At 37.8% G+C, this 20,066-nt stretch overlaps 1 protein-coding gene across 1 annotated transcript; it reads left to right on the top strand.

Moving 5' to 3' along the window:
- The first annotated feature begins 246 nt into the window (after positions 1-246).
- aqp8b (aquaporin 8b) lies at positions 247-7,742 on the top strand. Its single transcript, XM_041278490.1, has 5 exons — positions 247-512; positions 3,082-3,208; positions 5,681-5,895; positions 6,970-7,104; positions 7,217-7,742. Exons 1-5 carry the CDS (start codon positions 247-249, stop codon positions 7,257-7,259), a joined length of 786 nt encoding a protein of 261 aa, XP_041134424.1. The 3' UTR covers positions 7,260-7,742.
- The last annotated feature ends 12,324 nt before the right edge of the window (positions 7,743-20,066 follow it).

Genomic DNA, 20,066 nt, shown 5'->3' with positions numbered 1-20,066 from the left:
TTGCTTATTTAAACTATTTTAAATGGTTTATATTTCTCAAGATACACCGTTCTAAGAGAACGAGAAAGGGGGTAGTCCTTATCTGTTATTTTCCACTCCCTTGACGAATATTACTCGTTGCACACAGTCCACACTCAGTTTTATCTGTGCATGTGTGTGTGTGTGTGTGTGTGTGTGTGTGTGTGTCTCTGTGGATGTATTTTTGTGTTGTTGGTATCTCAGTCAATGCAGTAGCTTTCTGCAAGCATGTCTGTTAAAGGGTCCAAAGCAGATCTCTATGACATGTCCACTTTGTCCATTGCTGAGCCAGAGAAAAAGCCTGATCACTGTAAAGCCTCTGTATTTGAGAAGTACATCCAGACTTGTGCAGCTGAGGTGATAGGGTCGGCTCTGTTCATCTTCGTGGGCTGTTCGTCGGTGATTGAGAATGTGGAGGGCACAGGAAGGCTGCAGCCTGCACTGGCACACGGCTTGGCTTTAGCAATTGTTATTGCAGTCTTAGGTGAAATCTGGTAGGTCCTTTTGTTGGAAACATTTTATAATTTCAATAATTCAGTTATAATGGATTGTAATTCTGCTGGAATCATATTGATTTATTCAATTGATTGTGCATTCCATGCTTAATTCTATTCAATCTTAACTCAAGAATGAATATATAATGAATTTATTAGGTAAGGACTTATTTTGAATTTGTGACCATATCATATGCAAGCACACCACATACTTTAAATAACATTTTTTTTTTTTTTAATTGTGAATGATTGTTCAGTTTTTTAATATTTTAAATCAAGTACAGTACACCAGCTTATTTGTTCATTACATAATAGAATCAAACACTGAGCGGTATCAATTTGTGTGTGTGTGTGTGTGTGTGTGGGTGTAACAGCAGCAAAGCTTCTTGAATTAGATGTAAAAAAAAATAATTATCTAACTAGTCCTAACTAAAACATATATGAAAAATAAACACAAGTTTCTTCTGAAGAATGGGTTGAATATCCGTGGTTATTTGCGCTCTTTGTGAACCAAACTCATGACAACCTATGCATGCGGGTCTCTTTTCTGTCTGGGGATATTCTTAAAGGTGCTAGAAGTCCTACTTTCTTTTAACAATGCCAATCATAGGCACGATTAACTGGGGGCATATGTTCCCACCTTTTTTTTACGACACAAATGTGTGCAACGGGCAAAGCTCCAGTACCAATTTAATTACTAATTCCTATATTGTTGTCTTTTAAACTACGATTTTGAGTGATTCTAATCAAGGTGTAAGCTTTATAGTATGACAAATAAAAATGGCTAAACATATACTTTAGATTCGTACTTTATACAAAGCACTACAATCATGACCGAGAAGTGATGTAGATCAGCAGTTCTCAAACTGTGGATTGCAAAAGGTTGCAAGGTGGGTCTCTGAACAGTCTCTGAACTATATATATATATATATATATATATATATATATATATATATATATATATATATATATATATATATATATTGTGAGCAGGGAGGGGGTTAATTTCTTCCCTGCTTCCCCACTGAGAAAAAAAAAAACATGTGCAAATGCACTTTGGTTTAATTTTATTATATTTGGGTTCGTTGTTTTATTACTAATTATCCCCTGCACCTGGTGATTATTGTAAATGAGAGCCAGGTGCAGGGTATTTAAAGAAAGCAGCCAGTGTGCTCTGGGCTGCTGCTGTGTGAAGGAGCCTGATTGAAGGTGTGCGCAATAGTAAAAGAAACAAAACAAAACAAAATAAAACACGGTACTGTGTGAAAGCCTTTTTTTGTGTGTTTTGTTAAGAGTTGGTGTAACAGGTAAACAGCTCTTTTATAGTTTAGGTTCTTGTTCGTGTGCAGTTAGTGCTTATTAGGTGTTTATTAAAAATAGTGCATCAGCGCTGATAAACTTCCATTGCTGGGTCTTGCTTTTAAAGGGGAACCGAACCGTGGGTGTGTGTTATATATATATATATATATATATATATATATATATATATATATATATATATATATATATAGTTTAAAATGTCAAGAAGGACGTAAACACTTGGTTTATTCTCGCACAAATAAATCGATCAAAACAACCAGTTTAAACAATCCAGATTCTTGTAACAGTTCCTCCTTCTCCAGGCTAACCCCGAGGTCCTGATCACAGCCCCTTTTATAGGGGAGCTGGAGGGAGGCGGTGCCCGCCCCAACCAATCCGCACATGGCTGGAAATACCCTCCCTGACAGTTGGTGAGGGAAAGTACAGGCAGAAGGCAATGGGGAAACTCCCCAGCCCAGAGATCCTGGAAAGTCCCTGCCTGGCAGCTGTGGGGAAACTCCCCAGCCCAGAGATCCTGGAAAGTCCACTGCCTGGCAGCTGTGGGGAAACCCCCCAGCCCAGGGATCCTGGAATATATCAATGTAAAGGATGGTAGTCATGGCCGTAACTAGCTATGAGGACACTGAGGTCGGGGTGGTTTATTTTTTAGAAATCTTTTTAGCAATCCCCCCACCCCTTTATGCAGTTGACTCAACACAATTACAATGCATTTTTCAAAAACATCATCAAACAAATCTTGTTGCTTTGACTGTGCGCCATTAGCATTGGCCATTAGCATTCATTGTGCCGATGGTGCTCTGTACTGAAAAACAAAGCAGCCCCATTATCAGTGAGCCACTGGTGTATCTTTCAAAGTGGACATTGTTGAAGATAATTCTAGGGTAAAGGCCAGTGTTACAGGTTAATCCTCACCCTGTCAGGCCAATTCTTACCCCCAGGGCTGTGAAAGTCTTTTAGGATTTTAGCAGTCAGAAATACAAGAGGATATGTGTCCTTAGTGGGATTTAATCTTTTTTGTTACATTAATTAAACTAAGATTTAATTATTTTTATTATTTTAATTCTGCATCAGTTTTCTAAAAGCAGTAAAACACAGCTGTGTATTGTAAGCGTGGTTTATATTAGGGCTTCGTTTATTATGAGTTTTGTGTTTTCTCTTTTCTGTCTGAGTTGGGGACATAGAGGTCCCACTTTATTTAGATGCGCCATGTCTATGGCATGTTCGCTAAACGTGTGCTGTTTTTGTTTAGTGGAGGACACTTCAACCCTGCAGTGTCGCTGTCTGTGTACCTGATCGGAGGGCTTAACGTCGTCATGCTTGCTCCTTATATCATCTCTCAGCTGTGCGGAGGAATGCTAGGTGCAGCTCTGGCCAAGGTACAGTACAGTAGATGGAAGAAGTACACATTCAGCTCTAGCTGGTTATCTTCGGAAAAAAAAAAGTTCTAAGGATTAATATAAGAATTTCAGCCATACCGAAATAGAACTCTGAAGCAGTAATACTAAAATAAACGTAGTCTTTTTAAATGTCTTCTCATTTATATATTACTACATATACTAGAGGAAAAGGTAAGACACAGTTTTAAATAAATGAATACATTTCAAGCTACTAACTGCAGTTTGATATCACCTATAAAAGATTTTTGAGTTTCCTTGAATGGCACCTTTTTTTTTTGTACCATCACATGGTACATAAAGCATTGTAGCAATGCAGGGGGTCCCCCAATATAGCCTACATGTTATTATGTTTAATGTTTTATATACAGAAGTCAATCAAGTATTTTAAGATCCCAGGAAAGCGTGAGCTACAAGCTAGAACAATGATTCCACCTGTTACCTCAATATTTGATTTAATTTCACCCTTGCAACACTTTTATGTTTGCCAATTTACCTGCCAGATCGGATGAGATACAATCAGACAGAAACGTAAGCTCCATTAATACACCAGGATTCCTGCTCCTTGCAAATAGCATATACAATAGTATGTACTACCATGTGACCCGAGTAACAAACACAGATAGTTATATATTCTTATTCTTATCAGGTTTGAGCTTTGAAGCAAATCAATTATTTACACTTTAATGCATACATATTGAACATAGCTGGGAAACAAATTCAAGTAGTTTTGGACACACACACACACACACACAAACACACACACACACACACACACACACATATATATTCCAATTGCTTTATATGCAGTAGAAATGGCATCCTCATATGAGGCTGTCATGCATTTGCATCTTCCATACAGTGGCCCTCAAAAGTATTCATCCAGGTCTCTTGCAGACTTCAGCAAGTTTTCCTCCAGGATTTCTCTGTACTTTGCTGCATCCATTTTGGCCTCTATCTTCACAAGCTTTCCAGGCCCTGACGCAGAGGAGCATCCCCATAGCATTATGCTGCCATCACCATGCTTCACAGTAGGGATGGTGTTCTTGCGCCAAACTTAGCGCTTAGCAGTAAGGCCAAAAAGCTCTATTTTGGTCTCATCAGACCATAGAATATTCTTCCACTTGGTCTCAGAGTCTCCCACATGCCTTCTGGCAAACTCTAGTCGAGATTTGATGAGAGTTTTTTTCAGCAATGGCTTTCTTTTTGCCACTCTCTCATAAAGGCCAGTTTTGTGAAGCACCCAGGCTATTGTTGCCGTATGCATAGTGTCTCCCAGCTCAGCCGTGGAAGACTGTAACTCCTTTAGAGTTGCCATAGACCTCTTGGTTGCCTCCCTGACTAGTGCCCTTCTCGCCCGGATACTCAGTTTTTGAGGACGGTCTCTTCTAGACAGATTCACAGTTGTGCCATATTCTCTCCATTTCTTAATAATGGACTTTACTGTGCTCCGGGGGATATTCAAAGCCTTGGAAATGTTGTTATATCCTACCCCTGATTGGTGCTTTTGAAGAACCTTATTCCGGATTTGCTTTGAATGTTCCTTCGTCTTCATGATGTAGTTTTTGTCAGGAAATGTACTAACCAATGGTGGGACCTCCCAGAGACAGGTGTATTTAACCTGAAATCATGTGAAACACCTTAATTGCACACAGGTGGACTCCATTCAACTAATTATGTGACTTCTAAAGACAATTGGATGCACTAGAGCTTATTTAGATGTGTCATATAAAAAGGGGGTGAATACCATTTTCTGTTTTATATTTGTAATTAATTTAGAACAATTTGTAGATTTTATTTTATCAATACTTTTGAGAACCACTATATGTCCCCATATAAAGACTAGAAGAGGTTTTTTTTTTTTTTTTGTCCCCATATAAGATCACTATGCATGAAACTGTTTTGGGTTGTTTAACATTTTTTCTATGTTAACATATTAAATAATTAGTATAATATCCAAAGCAGCATTGTGACTTAAATATGTCTGACCCGCTGTATGTTGGGAATTACGGCAATGACCCCCATGGGATTTTGTAAGCCACCTTTTTTTTTTTCTATTGTTAAATAGTTATAAATATTTCAAGGAAAAAACACCTTGAACAGGTCATGCAGATTAATAAATTACTGTGATTGTAGCAATGAACTGGGACTAGACTTTGAACAAGGTACTATTTACAGTCATCTCACTGTAATAAACAATATAAATCTTCGTATTAACATGATACTGGGAGCTGAAAAAAGAAAAAACTTATTATGATTGATTCTGGGGTTTCTGGGGTTTAATAATATTTTGGTTCCTAAAGGAATTGCTGTTATGTGTTTGGAACCACCTGGTGGCCAAATATTGTAATTGCACTTTTAAACTTTGAGTAAAATGTAAATGTGTTTTTCAGTTACAGGGATCTGTATTTACCTGCACATTTCTAAATGTCATTTTTCCTGGTCTTTAACCAGGCAATCTCCACAGAAGAAACATATACGAATGCGTCGGGTGGGGCATTCACGGCTGTGCAGAGCAGTGGGCAGATCGGCAGAGCAGTTGTTGCAGAGACTGTGATGACTGTCTTCTTGACTCTGGTCGTCTGCATGGGAGCAGTGAATGAGAAGAGCCGGAGTCACCTGGCTCCCCTCTGTATCGGTCTTACTGTTGCAGCTGACATATTTGCAGGGTACACACCTGGATTTATTTGTATTATTACTATTTCAGATTTTTGCAACTTAGAGATGGCTCTTAACTTTTGAGACTTCTATTTTTAAAAAATCTTATTAAAAGTTTAATTTTTAAAAATACACATTTTGCTTTTTTTTCTACAACTCAGACCTGTCAACTCTCTCGTATTCACTGGGAGTCTTCCGTATTTTGGACCCTTCTCCCGGACATATCCCAGGACAAACTTTGTCTCGTATTCTACTGTTAAAACCTCTTATGTCAGCAAACCTTTAATGTCTACAAAATTCATGGCCGGTGTGTGATTACTGCAATTCCCTCTGTACATAGCAGGGTTTGGACCCAGGAGAGTCCTGTAGCAGGCATGCATTCACATACTTAGCCATGCACCTGCAAACTCCCCCCCCCCCCCGATTTTGTATTTTCAAAAGTTAACAGGTATGACAACTGTTTAAATAATGTACCTGTAATTCTTCTTTTCATTGTTAACATCCGGACAATTTTTTCTACTTATAACTTTAAAGTCTGTTTCAAAGATCTTTTCAAAATGTCTGCTCTAGTGCACTGTGGTTTGAGATCTGTCCTTTACTGCAGGAACAGAGGAAAAAAAACTGTGTTATCAGTTTGACATTGTGGTCAATAATCCTTACACTATCAGTGCACTAGAGCGGACATTGTGAAAAGAGCTTTAAAACAGACTTTAAAGTTACAAGTGTAAAATGTTGTCAGGATTTTAATAATGACAATAAAAATTACAGGTACATTATTTAAACAGTTGTAGTAACACGTGGGGACTGGTAACGCTATATTTTTTGGAAACCTGCTACTTAGTCTTTAATGTTACTTAAGGTAACATGGAGTCCATGAAACCAGCCTATTATGTTTTTTTTTATGGATAGAGGGGAAGTAATAGCTGTTCTTCCTTAAAAACAGTTCCCTTTTTCCTTTTGACTGGTGTGTAGGGACTTCTAGCAGATAGTGACATATGCAGGTAAGCAGACTGGCACTAAAGATTGTGACTTGGATTGTTGGTAGCAAGGCACACCATTGACATACAGTGTTCTTGTTTATTTAGAGGAGCCATATCTGGAGCCTGTATGAACCCTGCTCGGGCTTTTGGACCAGCAGTGGTGGCTAACTACTGGTCTTACCACTGGATTTACTGGGTCGGTCCACTGGCTGGTGCTCTAATAACTGCCTGTTTTGTAAGGTAAACCCTGTAGTCTTTTAACTTTGAATTTTTATAAAATACCACCCCCTCTAGCTGTACAGCGGTATATTGAGTTTTATTATCACAATCATTTTTGTCTTTCCTTTTTTAGGCTGCTGCTGGGTGACAGGAAAATCCGGGTTCTTCTAAAATAAAGCGGTGTGAACACTTTTTGATGCCCAATAAGCTACACCTTGAAGATTCCAGACTGAATTGATTCAATGTTCCAACTATAATTATTATATTTTTAATTTCTTTTAAGTTTCCTGGGGTCTCTAGAATGTAGGCTACTTATGGTTTTAGTTGTGGAAGCTACTGCTACATAATGGAAACAAGCTGGCTACTATGACCTACGTCTACTGTACAGTATGTTCGTTTACAAATATAACTGTGACGGACAGACATCCAGCCTCGATATCCCCCAGTAATGTATGCTGATTGAAGGTACTTAGTAAAGTTCATCAGTTCTCTGTTTATATGTTAAAATGTAAGTGTGACATGCAGTCAGAAAGTCAGATGAACTGAAAGGCACCCTCCATATAGCCCCAGATTGTGATACACTTTCAAGATTTCCATTACATGAGAGTAGATGTTAAACTTCATGCTGATGTGAGCTTAGCTCTCACCAAGATAAGCACCAACTAAGACGTAGCTTTACAGTAAACTAATGTGATCCATCTGCATCTCCATCCATTTGCGTTGCTTTCCATCTGATGATGTAGATATCCTTCTGCCTGGTGTTGATGGCTGAAGTGTAATGCTGGCTCCAGGGATCAATGTATTTTGCCTCCCCAGCGTATCGGTACACACAACGGCTCTGGGGTCTTCAAGTGGGCACCTTCCATCCTCAGTGTTTTGTCAACTAGCCCACAACACCTCAAGAGGGCTCAACAGTGATTCTGGTGTCCCAGCATCACCCCCCTCCATCCTCCACTCAGCTCGTCAATAATGTAGTCTAAAGAATTTTCTTATCAAGTGTCATTACAGTGGAACAAGAGTGATCTTGCTGTATGAAAAAAATGACACACAGAAAGACTGTATACCCAAATATTATGATACTTAATATAATGTGTGCTGAAGTAGGTCTGTAGCAAGTTTTTTTGACAATTGGACAAATGGTTCTATATACATAAGCAAACCTTAGGGTCGAGCCTCCACTATACCAATATATAAATAAGTGAAAGCATGAGATGTTATAGGTTCTTATCAAGAATGCAAATATTGCCTGTGCTTAAGCATTCTTTCACTTAGCTCACCCTTTCACGTGATTTTAACACACAGTACTCTGACATTGCTAATGAGGCATGATCCAGCAGTTTGATCAGATTGAACAGAGATAAAATAAGTGAGCTAGGAAATTAAGAAAAAAGTGTTAGAATAAATCAGAACAAATGAAATGGGTGTGAAGTTTATGTGCCGTAAATTCTAATTCAAACAACTATAACTTAACAACAGATTGATAAAAGAATCAATTACAATTTTGTAACATCTTCTAAATTAGAATTCGCTGACATGTGTCTCTTTTGCATTGTGGTTAAGACGATTGCTTGCGATGTGCACGGTGGCTGTTTTACACCAGGCCTCCAACCTGTTACACCTAGTGATACTTAGTATAGTTTACTAATACTTCTCAGTTCACAGTTTTGCCATGTTTTAAAATCCCAAATTCCAATTAAAAGTGCATTCATCTAAGCTTTGTTTTTTGTTTTTTTTTAAACGTGAGTAATTCAACACTGAATCAAAGATTTTTTGACTGCTAGGGTCTGTTTCGACATCTTTTTAATAATGACGATGTTAATGTAACACTTTCTAACCTTTTTAATATTAATAAAAAAAAATTATAAATCCAGTGTGGTGCTGTTTGAAATTACAGGTATGATCTATGCAAACTATTTGGTCCCTTATATAAAGCAATAAAAAATATATATTTCAAAGGAAATCAACACCTCTAGATATCACACTGAAATGCTAATTCATAAGGGCTTAATAACTAATAGTCCCTATAAACATAAATAATACACAGTTACATAAAATAAGCTTCATGTCATAATAACACTACATTTCTATTTCCTAATAAGATGTTATACACGTAATAAAGTAATCATAGAAAATAGATAATAATGATATAGATTATCATTATTATCTCTGATGAATAAACCAGTCAAACCAGCAACAAGCAACATTTCTTAAGCATTCTGAAGTACATCAAAATAGAACAGGTTAATGCACTACCTGTATCCAGTGTTATTATACATTGATAGCGCTTTTTTTAAAGCAAGCCATTTTCTTTAGTGGTGTCCAATTCTATCCTGTGCTAACTGTTGCTATTTACACTACCTGGCTGGAGGAATTAACCTTATGATGGCAATTGCATACATCATAGTTCAGATGATTGGGGGAGTGGTACCAGCAGCTTTGGTAAGTGAAGATGCATACAGCAGATTTGATGTTGATTAATTTGAAAGGATACAGTAGACTTGATAATCAGAACTTAGACCAAACCAACATCAACCAAATGTGTCAAACATTTACAGCAATCTCTGTTTATATATATATATATATATATTATATATATTATATATAATCTATATATATATATATATATAATATATTATATTACTAATATTACTGACTTTGAATTATTCTGAAGACTAGACAAGGTGTTTTTAGCTTGGTACAGATTAGGATCAGAACTAATCACCAAATTAAACATGGTTCTGGCCCTACCTGATTCGGATTAAAGAGATTCTATTCTACTAGCAGGCATAGAAAAAAAGCTGAGAAAGAATTTGCCAGTATTTTAGGATAATGCATAGCATCTGTTACAATCTTTACATGCAGATCAGGAAAAGACTGGCTCCCTTAACCACTACAGTATGCATGGCTGTTGAAAATAATAATAATAATAGGCCTGTATCGATTTTTCTTATTGCATTTTAAGGGATGGAAATAGTAACTTCTATTGTAATTGCAAAGCATTTAAGCGTTTAATGTGTGATCGCTCCTGAAGAACAGTAAGAACAAAATAAAACATATGTAGCATTTTAGTCTCCAAACTTTGCAAACACAACAGGGGCAGCCTTCACTGCGGTTAAATTCAGTGACCAGATGGCAAGGGATTCGTCGTTATGGTGGTCTGCATGGGGGCTGTGAATGGCAAGAGATTGCCATTCTGTATTGAATGTGCTGTCAAGATCAATATACAGGCAGGGTACGTGTACAGATTTGAGCATAGCTGTTTGATGAAGGCATTTCTTAGTATTCAGAATCATAAGTCTTTGCAACTCCTGACGGTTGATGATTAGCCATCTTGGCCGAAGCTATGGACTCAAATATTATCAGTTTATAAAAATTTTTAAAAAACTTTTTTTAATCAATGTATTGAATGTAATCAGTGGAGTTTTAACCTGTTTTCCTATGCCCTCTTCATATAGAAGAGTGCATACAGAAAAAAATGGCTTTCTTATCTTAGTGGGTTTGCGATACCTTAGTATAAAAAGCGCTATATAAATGCAATGAATAAATAAATAAATATCCACAGCACTACGTTTTGTATTGATGCCTGTTGTTATTTTAGGGGTGCTGTTTCTAGCTCCTCCTGTCTGAACCTTGCTAAAGTATCTGGAACTGCAGTCATGGCTGTATTTACTGGGCCGGACCATTAAGTGGCGCTCTGCTAGCTGCAGGACTGTTAAGGTAAATGATGAAATCCTTGTAATCTGAAAACTTGAATAAAAAAGACTTTACATTGCATGTGTTGTATATGCTGTTTACACCATAGTATGAAGCAATTACAGGATTTCGTACAAACAAATATTTTTGATGATTGCTTTCAGTTCAAATAATCAATGTTTCCCCTTTTTCAAGTATACACTGGCATTTATTAAAACATAAACTTTTATGCATAATGCAAGGTTTTAATGGGTAATGCAAGGACTGCTTATAATGGATCATACTGTGTGTACTTTTATTTCTGTTTGCAAAGGAGAAGCAATTGCTAACTACATACTTAAGAGATAAAGAAGTGTTTGCTTTAGGGTTAGGTTGCATGCACTTTGTAAAACAAGGGTATAGACAATAAAATACATATGTTAAACTCATATGGGCTATACAATTACATGTTTATCTAGGTAATTTAATGAGTTGTTCTAAGCTCAATGCTTCCCTAATACGGATACCTTATAAATAGACTTGCTACTTTTCGATATTAATCGGTAATGCTCATTAAACGTCGAATTCCCAAAATATTTGAGTTTGACTGAAATAAATTTATATAGGATAAACATCGGTAAAACCACTCACTATTTTTTTTATTTTCGTACCAAAAATAAACAATTTATAAATCATCTAGTTTATTTCATTTTTATACTTCCTGTTTGCCCCGTCTCTGTTCCACTCTGAATGGCTAGGAGTCACTGTCAATCATCTCAGTGATCTGTTAGTATAGTTTCACTGTCACTGTCATTTCACCCAGTTCTGACAGATTTCATTCGCTGAAGCAGCACCAGAATGCCCTCATTCATTTAAATGACTGTCAATCATCAAGATCTGTACCGACTATGCACTTTCATTTGCCAGCTCAAGCATCTGTCGTTCAAAGCATCTACTTTTGAAATTAGCAGGTTAAGGTGTAGGTAGGCTTTTGCTAGGGATATGTTGACAGTTACTAGTTTGATTTGAAAATGGGGCGCAAGAGGAAAACACTTAATGAGTATTGCGTACAATCCCCTGACCGACGTCTCCTTAACAGGACGAAGCGGGCCCATCTGCCTTACCTTCCAGTGACTCCATCTGGGTTGAAGAATAAGTGCAAGTTAGTTATGTTCAACTGTCTAGTGTTTTGATCTGTGCATATTATTTTTACGGGTAAATTTATGCTGTAAAAGTCTGCGTAATGCACTTTTATATGCTGCATTTTCTACGGTTTATTTGCGACACTTAATTTGTGTAGGACCTTTATCTTTACAATTATTGCTTTATGTGACCAAAAGCTATTTCAATTAGAATGTTGGTACTCATGGTTTTGTTTTATGGAACGATAGCCTGCACACAGAATGGAAGAGCTATCGGGATATAGCCTACAGTAATCCTTTTGTGACAGATGATTTTTTGTTTTGGACTTCCTGTTATGGTGTTGCAATGAGTGACCCCTACTGGCCAAATTGTGCTGTACATAAAAGAGATGATTACAAACTGTAGCATGTCTGCCTTTAGTGGCAAGGGTCAGACCACAGAGAAAATAAAAATATAAATAAATAAATCAAAAGAATTACAAATGGTGCCATTTATAATGCTTTTAATTTATTTATTATATTTTTATTTTCTCTTTATTTTCACAGTACCCTTTGACCTTTTAATCCCCTTTGTCAGGAAGAAATCACCCAATCAGAACATTAAAAAAACTCAATTTAAATATTTGGGGGGCTTTTGTAACCCCATAACCACCTACAAACAACACAAAAAATTACACGATTGGTAGGTCTAGGTGTCATGTAAACATGTGAATTATTAACCAACCTTTTGTGGCCTTGGAGACAGAGGGGTAAGAATATGTGATGCGCTTTCAGATTTAGTCAGCCCACTCGGAGCCATTAGTGGCTGTGTCACGATTGCGGAACTAGGGGATAAGCTCTTTATTATGGACTACACCACAAAAGGAACGCTATAGTACACTCTCAAAACGTTTTAAAATATACTCAGTACCCTTTAACTTCTTTATCCCCTCTGTCTAAAAGAAATCCCCCAGTCAGAACATTAAAAACAACTCAATTTAAAACTTTGGGGCAAACCGTAACCACCTTCAAACATTTAAAAAAAAAAAAAACAACATGATTTGATAGGGCTATGTCTCAAAAACATAAACATCTTTGAACTATTAACCTGAGTACACATACAGTACTGTGAAAAAGTATTTGCCCCCTGTTAGATTTTCTGCATTTTTGCATATTTTTGACACTAAATGTTATCAGATCTTCAACCAAAATCTAATATTAGATAAAAGGGACCCTGAGTAAACAAATAACACAAAATTTTGATACTTATTTCATTTATTTATTAAAGAAAGTTATGCAACACCCAATGCTCCCGTGTGAAAGAGTAATCACCCCCTTAGACTCAATAACTGGTTACACCACCTTTAGCAGCAATAACTGCAACCAAACACTTCCTGTAGTTATTGATCAGTCTCTCACAGCACCGTGGAGAAATTTTGGCCCACTAATTCATGCAGAACTGCTTCAACTCAGTGACATTTGTGGGTTTTCGAGCATAAATTGCTCGTTTCAGGTCCTGCCACAACATTTCAATGGGGTTTAGGTTTGGACTTTGACTAGGCCATTTCAAAACTTTAAATTTCTTCTTCAAGCATTCTGATGTAGACTTGCTTGTGTGTTTTGGATCGTTGTCTTGCTGCATGACCCAGCTGCACTTCAGATTCAGTTCACGGACAGATAGCCTGACATTCTCCTGTAGAATTCTTTGATACAGGGCAGAGTTCATGGTTCCATCAATGATGGAAGTCGTCTAGGTCATGATGCAGCAAGGCATCCCCACATCATGACACTACCACCACCATGCTTGACCGTTGGTATGAGGTTCTTATTGTGGAATGCAGTGTTTGGTTTTCACCAGACATAATGGGGCCCATGTTGGCCAAAAAGTTCCACTTCTGACTCATCTGTCCATAGAACATTATTCCAGAACTCTTGAGGATCATCCAGGTGCTTTTTGGCAAACTTTAGAAGAGCATTCATGTTCTTCTTAGTGAGCAGTGGTTTCCGCCTTGCTACTCTGCCATTTGCCCAGTGTCTTTCTGATGGTGGTCATGAGCACTGACCTTAGCCGAGGCAAGAGAGGCCTGCTGATCCCTGGATGTAGTTCTAGGGTTCTTTGTGACTTCCTGGACAATTTTACGCCTTGCTCTTGGAGAGATTTTGGCAGTACTGCCACTCCTGGGAAGATTCACTACTGTCCCAAACTTTCTCCATTTGGACAATATGGCTCTGACTGTGGTTTGGTGGAGTCCCAGAGCCTTAGAAATGGCTTTGTAACCCTTTCCAGACTGATAGGCATCAACTTGTTTGATTGCCTTGCACAACAAACAAATGAAAGAAGCACCAAACTTTGGTGTGATTTTTTTTCTCTCAGACTCCCTCTATATACTACTACAACCCACAAAAAGATCTGACCAAATTTTATGTGAAAAATGTGCAAAAATGCAGAAAATCAGACAGGGTGAAAAAAAATTTTCACGGCACTGTATGTCAATGTCAAATTAGTATTTTAAGGCAAATGGACAAGTATATGGTGGTAAGTTTTAGATAACATGGTAAATCATGTTAAATGTTTAATAGAATTTAAACATGGGACAGTAAAATAATATTTTGATGACGCTTTTTTCTTTTTTTTTTACTGCCGCAAAGCTTTTTATAATTCATTTCAACAAAGCACATTATGTACTGTAACTGTTAGATTTTAATGCTGCTAACTGCGTAATTTTTGAGCAGTGTTGAGTGCTGACCCCAGCAACAATCGCTCTTCTAAAGATGTTCTGTGGTAATCATGGAAACAAAGCAATTTATTAAAAAAAAGACAGCCCTACTTAAAGAAGAATATGATTCATGTGTTTATAAATTAAATGCCGGAACAATATCATTGAGATAACAGATACATGTATATAACACAGCCAGGATTTCATTTTTTTGTGAGCTTCAACCATTTCTTCTTTCTTATTCCTCTTCATCACATATAGGGCTGCTACAATCGCAATGGCTCCATGTGTTGCCAAAACAAACTGGAAATTCAAAAACATCATTTGGAAAACTGGATCCAAATGCATTTATTTATTTATTTGAAAATAATCATACATGAAAAGATCTGGTCTTTTTTTTTTATTAAGAATAAAAACATTTGCTAAACATGAGTCTGGGATTTTAAATAACCGTTGACTCCTGTGCACAAAGATGCAAGGTGTACTTCTCTCAGCTCTACTAGATTGCAGTATTTAGCATGATGGTCTCACACATATGTTGCACATGTGTTAGTTGTTTGGAAGAGTGCCTGAGGAATTCAAAGTACTTTGTCCGGTGCTATGCTTACATTTCTGCAGCCCTGCTGTGCAGGTGTTAAAATGGTTTGTCAACTCTAAACAGTTGTGTGCGTGATAGACTGGTACAGAACACCGGTATGCATGCTTTGATTGATAGAAACTGCACATCAGCATGTTTTTCTCTTTATTGACACTTGAATGTATAATAACAATGGGAAAACACAGAAAGGATGTGTCAGAACATCCAATCCTACCAAGAATTCGATTCTTAACTACAATTGCAGTAAATGTGAGTCAACTTTGAGTCTATTCTAGTGCTGTATGATGACAGCAAGTACAGTGGATTTCAGTAAGCCTTTATATATTTTCAGACAAAAGCCACTTTTTGAGCTGGGCATTCGGTGACCTGACATTTCCACCATGGTTCTCAAGAACTGTTCACATTGTCTGCGTTCTTAAATGTTCTGCCACGAAAAAAAAACATTTTAATTAAACATGATTACCAAGACTTTAATATAAAGCTCTTGCCTCTTTTAACATTATCATTTTATTAATGCAGACACGCAGCAAGCAAAAAGTGTGACCTACACCACATGCAACCAAGAAACATCAGTTTCTAGTGGATTGGACTTGGAAAATAAACATTACTGTTAATAAAAACGTTTGTAATATAATGGAACCTATCTGTATTTAATGCTAATTTCAGTATGGTTTGCAATGGATCTACAGTAGCAATGGGGTGTCCAGAGCTGGTCAAAGGGATTGTAGTTTTCACAGGGCTAGTAGGCATGCCCAAGCACACCTGTAACATATTTAATACATACACAGTACATGTGTAGCAAGGACCATTTCATGAGATTGACGTGAAATGACTTTTAAAATGTTTGATTCGAACAGTATGACTTTCCCTGAAACCCCAATGTTATGGGGACCATTAGAATTGAATACATTGACAACTAGTCTATCCAACCAAGTACGTACAAGCAGTTCGTGTACACCAATTCAGTAGTTAGTCGTCAGTGAGAGGGATTTGGCAATATGTTATATAAAACAAATTAAAGGGACAGAACCGTTTTATCTAACATTTTGTAAATTACAGGGGAGATAAAGCTATTTAGGGTTAACACGTCAAGTTGTTTCTGATCACTTAAATAAATACATAAATAAATGCTACAACAGCTATTTACAACAGTTGTATAATATATGCTGAATTAATTTAATTTATAGCATGAAATGTGAACGTTTCAGTTGGATGGGATAGTAATAAGTAGTTTGTAGTTAAACATTTACAACAACAGATCAATCGCTAAATAGTTCGTATTTGATCACAAAAAGTAATAAAGACTTGATTACCTGAAACCTGATTCAAAGAGTAACCCCTAATTTTTTATAGATTACAAAAGCTACTATTGTGAGTTCACACTGAGCCTGTCACCACGTAACAGTCTCTTACAGGTTGTGATATCCCATTACTTCAGCTCAACCAAATCACATTGCCTCACCTCACCCAAAACAGTGCATCACCTGGCACTGAGGTGGACATAGCTAGCCCTTTACTGTTCTAAATTGTTTCATTTAGCCAATCAAACCTACAGATGGCCCTTCCACTCTCCATTTAATAGATGCAATGTAATATAAAAAAAAATAGGCAAATGGTAATGGGATTAATTAATAGAACATGATTGCAACCCCTGATTTCCCCTTTACCAGCAGACCGCAAAGAGCCATATAGAGTACATGCCATGTTGTGTGCTACACGTTCAGTTCAGCACCCCTTTGCTCCCTTCAAAGAGAATCTCATCACATTGATTCCTCTTATCTGCCACAAGAGGGCACTGCACTTATTTTTTGCACGTAAAAACTGAAACCCATGGTGTTCCATAATTCTTTGTAATAAAAACTAGATGAGGAAGGAACGTTTAAAGAAAAGTTTTTTTTTTTTTTTTGTAGTTCGATTTGGTCTGTACTTAACTCTGCATAATTGAACCCATATAACCCCTAGTTCATAATCAAGTATTGAAACGTGTCTTGATTAAACTCATAATATAATATTATTTACTGTAGGTACGTTCAGTGATAGCAGTGATTACTGAAAGAGGTTGAAGGTCCATCGGGAATGCTCTACTGTATACTAATTCACAACTCTTATAAATGAGCTATTTAACCGTTAATCGCAATCATGCTGAAAGCACTATAGCGCTGAAAATTATTATATGCCATTTTTCAGCAAAGCGTGCATAGATCTGAGCAAAAAAGTAAAAAGACCTTATCTGTGTTGTTGGGGGGGGGGGGGGGGGGGGGGGGGGGGTCTTTCAAGCCATGATCTGTTCTAATGTTTCAGTATTCACAAACCCCTTTACCTTGCTAGACTTTACACTGCCTGAAAGCTATGGATTAAGGTCACAGCAGGAGCTCATCAATTCATTATAATGTTCCAGAGTAAGTACAGAAGTGGGCAGGAGACCTCCAGCCCCTCCAGCCCCCACAGTATTTGAAGTAGCCACCCCCATGTACTCGTTGAGATCCATGATCGATTCTGTGAACTGCTCAAAACAGTGAAAATGATTCATCTACACACACACACACACACACACTATTGGATTACTATTGTATGTCATGTTGATTGTTGAGTACCTTTATTGCACTCTGTCTTCTATAACTATGCATACTTTCACTCTTATCTATACAGTGCAAATTTAATGTTTTGAAGAAGGTTCTATGGCCACAATGGTCGCAAAATCCTGTGTTTAACTTTCCAGATCGTCAGGGATAAACCATAAATGTTAACCTATGAAGTGTTTCGGGGGGTGTGAGCTAGGCTCCACCCTATCCTTCCATCTCTTATCATCAATCAAATCTACTTCCTATTTAAACCATTAGTCACACCCTACGCAGTGTCTTGTGTTTTTTCATTTTCCTCCTCCTCCTCCTCTATAACTCAACCGCCTTTGCATCAGTCTCCTCTGTGGAGTTAGTGATCTCACTTTTTCCAACCCTTGGTTAAGCTCTGTTTCGTTTACCTCAGCAGGGGGGTTTCCACGAGTCAGAGGGGACCCCTGGCCAAACCCATGCTTTTAGTATCTCATGATCTATCACTACCCTAGCAATCTGAGGGGCTAAGCTTATTCCTGCTAAACCTCGCTGTAGGAGCTCTCCCTTCATAAGGCTCACTTCTCATTTTCTCTTCACTGGGGGTGCGTCTCTGTCTCAGCTTTGGAAGTCTATAATTCACGTCATCAAGGGCAGCTCTCTGAGCCAGATTTCGTCCTTTTCTTCCTTTCTTTCAGGTGCTGGAGCCTCTATTTTTGTACGGGACCCCCAAGAGTCGGGGGCCCCTCTTTTGCATATGGATTCAATTTTTACTAACTCTATGTCCCTAAGGGTGCCGTGGGCCCAACCTTGGAGGTTGCCTCACCACAACGCGGTCTCACCTAACTGTGGCAGTGGCTTTACCACGACGCAGACCTCGTCATGCCAATGGCTTGGTCATAACTCTGGGCGGCTCTCTGAGAAGTCAGGCGACATCACTACAGGTAGCCTGGCTGATTCCCCGTGAACTGGACAGCTGGATTGAATCCATTCATGTGGCTGACAGAGCCATTACACTTTCTCTCTACTAAGATAATGATGTTAAAAAATACAGGTGGAACTAATGTAGTTAGTGTAGTTACAGCATAATTCTGCATAGTCAGAGCAGTACAATGCCACCCAATACCATAGCATCCAATACATTACTCACTAGTTTATTATTAGTGTGAGTCTTAAGAGGCTATCAGGATCTCCGCACCAGTGAACTGACAATAATGCATTTTAACAAGGCTGCAGTGACATAGATGCCTTCAAGCTAAGAATTAAGGCACATCAGTAAAAATGATTAAAGGCTTCATCTATGCTATACGCCCTGGCATTGACACACCTCAAGATGGGAGGTTGAGGACTATTGCTCGATGATTGACCACAGTAGCTAAATGATTAATGCTGCAAATGAATCCAAGGTTCAAAAAATAATCTATAGGATTTATGATGGATGGACCTGTTTACAAAAAATAGATTATTTTTTATGACAACATTTACACAAAACCCAGATGAAAAGGTATAGCTTGATTATAATTCTTGTAATAATAAGAGACAGTGTTGTATAGAAAAAAACCAGTTGAACAATAGACTGCTGAATTAATAAACTGCCAGCTCTTTCATTGGACCGTGGGGCTGCTGTTGCTTTGAATTCCTGAAGGATAACCCAGAAGGACCAGGAGGAGAAATAGAGCACTTGATTTTGTTTTCTCTGAACAGGCTTTGAATTCTGGTGAATTGGTTTTGCTAGGTCTAGCCACTAAGAGATTTGGATTTCTTTAAGGGATGGGTGTGTATAGAGACAGGTTGTTTTTTCTACCAGTGCAACAGACAGCAATTAACGCACACAGTAGACAAAAAAAAAAAATGTATACCAGTAAGGATCCAGTCTTGCTTTTGGGTACACATGTATAATTTATCAAAGAGAAAGGTAGAGAAACTGTAGAACATGAAACATTTTAGACTCAAAAAATGATATAAAATATATATATTTTCACATCAAGTGCTCACATCAAGACATACTGGAGACATGGTATCACTTAAAAAAAAGGCAATTCAGAAAAGGATTAAAAAAATACTGTTAATGCATAGCGCACAGTGTCAGCAGGAGGTGCAAGGTTGTAACTGCGGGTTACTGCTGTAACTGTTTTTGCATCCTCTGCCATACAATGTTAGGTGTGCTTAATTTTTCTGTGTAGTCGATGAAAGGATGTGTTTGGGAACCTGTTATTTGGGTTCCACCCCTGACACTAATGTCTGGTAAGCAGGGTTGAGCGCTTTGACAATGCAGAATCCTGTAGTTCACTGGTATGTCGCACAGACTTGCCGATCTCAATGAGAT

This window comes from Polyodon spathula, chromosome 18 (assembly GCF_017654505.1).
Source record: "Polyodon spathula isolate WHYD16114869_AA chromosome 18, ASM1765450v1, whole genome shotgun sequence".
Lineage (NCBI taxonomy): Eukaryota > Metazoa > Chordata > Actinopteri > Acipenseriformes > Polyodontidae > Polyodon > Polyodon spathula.
Note: the sequence above shows the minus strand (reverse complement) of the source record. Positions and strands in the feature narration are given on the sequence as shown.

Bases quoted from the DNA above. Each gene is read 5' to 3' on its own strand.
- aqp8b (XM_041278490.1), top strand. From the start codon at position 247: ATGTCTGTTAAAGGGTCCAAAGCAGATCTCTATGACATGTCCACTTTG. The intron at 513-3,081 runs GTAGGTCCTTTT...GTTTTTGTTTAG, and splicing joins GCAGTCTTAGGTGAAATCTG to TGGAGGACACTTCAACCCTG. The intron at 3,209-5,680 runs GTACAGTACAGT...GTCTTTAACCAG, and splicing joins TAGGTGCAGCTCTGGCCAAG to GCAATCTCCACAGAAGAAAC.